At 35.4% G+C, this 6000-nt stretch overlaps 1 protein-coding gene across 1 annotated transcript in view; it reads left to right on the top strand.

Annotated features, from left to right (window-relative positions):
• Positions 1–295: 295 nt before the first annotated feature.
• LOC126080397 (olfactory receptor 140-like) overlaps positions 296–6000 on the top strand; it is a 28343-nt gene continuing 22638 nt past the window's right edge. Inside the window, exon 1 of the mRNA XM_049891622.1 lies at positions 296–480. Within this exon, the coding sequence (XP_049747579.1) occupies positions 296–480 (185 nt within the window). The remainder of the gene's footprint in view (positions 481–6000) is intronic.

The raw sequence follows: 6000 nt of genomic DNA, 5'->3' as shown, positions 1-6000 counted from the left end.
GGTCTCTGACTGCTCTTCTCTATAGAAGATCCACTAACATTTAGAGATAGAACCTCTTATTTGTAGGTCCAATCCAGACATCTGAGAAGTAGAATTGTTGAGGGAATTGGGATATTTGGAAGAGAAACTCAGTAGACATTTCTAAATGTTTATTAAGTATAAGCCACTGTAGAAGATTAATAGTGAAGAAGTGTTCCATGACCTAATGGACATACTAAAAATTGTGTTCATGATTTCATTACAGGTCTTGTTCTACTAACCTCCCATCTCTGAAACAGGTCTTCTAAAAGAGTAAATGGGACACAGTAACAATGTAACAGAATTTGTCCTCCTGGGACTCACTCAGGATCCTGAGGGCCAAAAAGCATTATTTGTCATGTTTTTGGTCATCTACATTGTAATGATGGTGGCCAACTTGCTCATTGTCATGACTGTTATTGTCAGCCCCTCTCTGAACTCCCCCATGTACTTGCTCCTTGCGTATCTGTCACTCTTGGGTGTTGTTTTTTCCACTGCTTATTCCCCTATAATAATTGTAGACTGACTCTATGATAAAAAGACTATTTCCTTCCCAGCTTGCATGGGCCAGCACTTTACAGAACACTTATTTGGTGGTGCTGAGGTCTTCTGGTGGCAATGGCCTACGACTGCTATGTGGCCATCTGTAAGGCACTGCACTACTTGACCATCATGAATCAACGGGTTTGCATTCTATTGCTGGTGGTGGCCTGGGTTGGAGGTTTTTGCACTTTGTGGTTCAACTTCTCTTTGTGTACAACCTCCCCTTCTGTGGCCCCAATGTCATTGATCACTTCAGCTGTGACATGCACCTGTTGTTGGAACTTGCTTGCACTGACATCTATTTTATAGGGCTCACTATTTTTGCCAATGGTGAAGCCATCTGTACGGTAATTTTTATCCTTATACTAATCTCCTATGGGGTCATTCTAAGCTCCCTGAAGACTCATAGTCAGAAAGGGAGGTGCAAAGCCCTCTCTACCTGCAGCTCTCACATCACAGTAGTTGTCCTCTTTTTTGTTCCCTCTATTTTCTTGTATGTTCAACCTGTTTCCAACTTTCCCATTGACAAATCTATGACTGCAGTCTTTACAGTTATCACTCCCATGTTGAATCCTCTGATATACAGCTTCAGAAATTCTGAGATGAAAAATGCTATGGAAAAAATCTGGAATAGAAGATTAACCACAGGTAGACTAAGAATATGCTTCCACACTGAAAATATTATTGCTAATACTAAAGGAAGAAATAGGAAATAAATTATCACAATGACTGATTTAGTCAATTCTATGGATTCTCTAGGTATACTTCTCTTTATTGATACAAAAAAAAAAAGGCATCCAAAATGTAGAATAAATTATTCTTCTAGTTTAGAATTAACCTAATAGAGTCATTCTGGAGGCTGGATGAACAGCATAGGTATTTTTCCTCTTATAAACAAAAATAAAACTAAGCTCACATTGTAAATTTATTTTTCTGAGTATATATTGAAACAGGACTTAGAAGAAAATTTTTTTTTTCTCTTTTAAAAAGAGTAAAACAAGTTACTTTTGAAACTTTTCTATCATTGAATTTAATGAGAAAACATTTTGGCTAACACTTAGAACAAATTTCTGAGGCCAAGAGAGTGATGTAAAATTTTACTGTTCATTATCCTCTTAGCACAACAGCTTTTTTTAGCTGTACTATGCGTTTTGTGTTTAAAATTACTTCTGTTCTTCTGGCCAAAGTCCATGTATTTCTAATTCTGCTTATTTAAGTGGGACATGATATTGTGTTTTGTTTGAGACACTATGAGTAATTTTGATAGATGGGATGTGGTCGATGAAGAAAACTCATTCTAGTTCTTGATTAGAGGACAGATACTATTTCAATCTGGATTTGAAAATCACAATCTAAGTTATAAACATATTTTATACATTCCTCATTAATTATTATGTGCATTTTTTTTTTTTGCAGTTCTTAAAAGAGTAGATAGAGCTTCTGATTTTATCTCCATAAAATTGAAGGTATGGAAAGAAATGTGTTATGTCACATAAACAGCATGTTCCCTAAAAGTTGTATTAAAATTAAATGCTTTTTACTTAAAGATTTAGTAATGATTTGTTTTGGAAAAAGCAAAATTTGTTTTTTCAACTTTATGTAAAAAAATAAGTTTTTCTCAGTCTACAGCCCATCCAGGGACATCTCAAAGCCAGAAAGCAGGAATAATTTTCTCAGTGTAACATGGTTCTTTATCTATGCTTAACAAAACTTTACTTTTCTAACTAAAAGAAAGATTTTAGAATTTTTCTTATTTTTCAATTTTAGTGTGTAATTTTTCATGTGTATCCAACAACATACACAATTATTTATAAATCTTGTAGCCTCTTACCTAGAATATTATCAATATCATTGAAACTGCCTGATTTCACTTCCCTGATGCCATTTTTCCACCCCTTCTCAGAAGTAATTCCATTCCTAGTTTTTTAATCATCGTTAAAAATAGTTTAACTTTGAATGTATATATCCTTAATGTATATTTTGATTTCTTATTTCTTACTTTTATTAAAATTACATTATGTATCTCATAGTTTTCTGAACCTTTATTTTTATCAATGTTTACCATTTAATATTTGATTATATATCTGCATGTCGCTCCTGTCCAATTATTTTTCCTGCTGCATATTATTTCATAGTTTGAATATACCATAGGTTATGTATCCATCCTTGGTCAGTGCTAGTACAGATTGTTTCCAGTTTTTGTTATCATAAGCAGTGTCGTTGTGGACACTCTAAAAGAAAATATTTTGTATTAAATAGGGTATTTACATGTTCACTTTTACAGATGGTTGCAATTTTTCCCTGAAGTGGTATCCTCAGTTATACTCCTGCCACCAGAGTTGAACAGTTCCATTACTCTGTATACTTACCAACACCAGATATTGTAGATGCTTGATACTTTGGTCGTTCAGTGGGTATAAAACTGTGATTTCACTGTGGTTTTAATTTGCATTTCTTATTTCTATTGAAGTTGAGCATGTTTTCATATGTTTATTAGATGTCACTTTGTTCCCCTCTTCTATGACATGTATAGCATATTCTTGCCTTTTGCTAGTTTTTCAACTGGGTTGTCTTTCTGTTATTAATTTTTTTTTATGTATCCTGTGTACAAGTTCTTAAATTTCATTTAAAAGTAGTACAAAAGCCTTTTCCCTGTTTGTGTTTTTTCTTTTTACACTTTTATAATTTCATTTGAAATACTTCTTAATGTAGATAAATTTCTCAGTCTTTATGTATTTGGTTAACACTTCTATGTCTTACTTAAGATGTCCTTTAATATAAAAGCAAAACTTGTTGGGGTCGAGTAGATTTGGACTCATAGCGACCCTACAGGACAAATTAGAACTGCCCCCATAGGGTTTCCAAGGAGTAACTGGTAGATTTGAACTGCCAACCTTTTGGTTAGCTGCCAAACTCTTAACTATTGTACCACGAGGGCTCCATCCTCTAATACAAGGACAGGAAAACATTCTATATTGTCTTCTAAAGATTTCAAATTTTTGAATTTTTAATACCTGATTTAAATCTACTGAATATTTTATTTTTATAGCTAAACATGACATCAGCACAGTAATCTATACTTTCTGTCTTTTTCATCAGCGTAGGATCCCCAAATAAAAATGGGACTAACTCCATTTAAATGTAATGGAAGAATGGCTGTGTTCATTGGCAGACACGTTTCTTTCTTAGCAACTAGGGCTTCCAAACACAGCTAGCTCAAAATTTTGAGTACACAAAGCAGAAATACTTTAAGTGGTTTATTATGACTATCAGACATAATAGTGACAAGGGCCACTCTGACATCTATGTTTTGTTCACAAGCTTTTTATTCTGGTGACAGGAGAGATGGTCTTGGTTTCAGTATATACCACATTCTGTGGGATAGCATGCCAATGCCATTTTTGTTGTCTTTTGTTTTCCAGGCAGCACTATCATAGAGTATTCAGAACCAAATCTATAATTTTATCATGTCTGATGGGTAATGGGGGCATTAGTAAGACCAGTAAAGTTCATGCATATTAGCTGATTGCTTTGTTATGAAATGTATTTCTTGGTCGTAGATAATCTTTGGTGAGACTTCATGGCAATGAATAAAAAGTTTCTTGCAAATCTACATACAGCAGAGCTAAAAAGAGAACATTATCTCTTCCTGTGAAGAGAAATCACTGCCTCTTTCATGATTGACTGGGTCTAATACAATAATAATAACAACCACTTGTCTGTCAGCTTCTTGTACTGTCAAGGCTCATGTGTTGCTCTGATGGTGAAAAATATGCCATCAGTGTTTCAAATACCAGCAAGATCACCCATGGCTGACAAGTTTCAGCAGAGCTTCCAGACTAAGACAGACTAGGAGGAAGAATCTGGCAAACTACTTCCAAAAAAAAAGAAAAATTGACCAGTGAAAACCTTATGAATAGCAACGGAACATTGTCTGATATAGTGCTGGATGATGAGATCCTCAAGTTGGGAGGCGCTCAACATACAACTGGGGAAGAGCTGTCTCCTCAAAGTACAGCTGCCTTTAATGACGTAGATGGAGTCCAGTTTTTAGGACCTTCATCTGCGGATGTGGCACAACTCAAAATGAGAAGAAACAGCTGCAAGCATCCCTTAGTAATGAGAACATGGAATGTACAAAGTATGAATCAAGGAAAACTGGAAATTCTCAAAAATGAAATGGAACATTTGGAGATTGATATCCTAGGCATTGGTGAGCTGAAATGGACTGGTATTGGCCATTTTGAATCAGACAGTCATATGGTCTACTACGCCTGGAATGACAAGTTGGAGAGAAATGGCATCACATTCACTGTCAAAAAGAACATTTCAAGATCTATCTATCCTGAAGAACAATGTGGTCAGTGATAGGGTAATAGTGATACACCTAAAAGGAAGAGCAGCTAATACGACTATTATTCAAATTTACACACAAACCACTAATGCCAAAGATGAAGAAACTGAAGATTCAGACTTCTGCAGTCTGAAAATGAGCAAACATGCAATCAAGACGCATTCATAATTTTTGGTGATTGGGATGCAGAAGTTGGAAACAAGGAAGAACAAACAGTAATTAGAAAATATGGCCTTGGTCATAGAAATGATGTTAAAGATTGCAAGATAGAATTCTGTAAGACCAATGGCTTATTCATTGGAAACACCTTTTTTTAACAACATAAACGGTGACTATACAGGTGGACCTTACCAGATGGAATACACAGGAATCAAATGGACTACATCTGTGGAGTGAGACAATGAAGAAGCTCAATATCATCAGTCAGAACAAGGACAGGGGCTGATTGAGGAACAGACCATCAATCAGTCATGTGTAAGTTCAAATTGAAGCAGAAGAAAATTGAAACAAGCCCATGAGAGCCAAAGTACAACCTTGAGTGTATCCCACCTGAATTTAGAGACTATTTCTCAAGACTAGATTTGATGCACTGAACTCCAGCGACCAAAGACTAGATGAGTTGTGGAATGACATCAAGGATATCATACATGAAGAAATTAAAAGGTCACTAAAAAGATGGTAAAGGAAGAAAACACAAAAATGTATGACAGAAAAGGCCCTGAAATTTCCTCTTGAAGGCAGAACAGCTAATGTGTATGGGACAAATTATGAAGAAAAAGAGATGAACAGAAGAGTTCAAAGGCTGGATTGAGAAGACAAAGTATTATGATGAAATGTGTAAAAACCTGCAAATAGAAAACCAAAACGGAAGAAGATACTTAGCATTTCCCAAGCTGAAAAAAAAAATTAAGCCTGATTTGCAATATTGAAGAAATCTATGGGGAAAATATTAAACAATGCTGGCAGCATCTAAAGAAGATGGATGGACAGAAGAAAGATGTGGCAGTCTGCTTCCGTAAAGATTATAGCCTTGGAAACCCTATAGGGCAGTTCTACTCTCTCCTATAGGGCCACTGTGATTTGGA

Source organism: Elephas maximus, chromosome 7 (assembly GCF_024166365.1).
Source record: "Elephas maximus indicus isolate mEleMax1 chromosome 7, mEleMax1 primary haplotype, whole genome shotgun sequence".
NCBI lineage: Eukaryota > Metazoa > Chordata > Mammalia > Proboscidea > Elephantidae > Elephas > Elephas maximus.
Note: the sequence above shows the minus strand (reverse complement) of the source record. Positions and strands in the feature narration are given on the sequence as shown.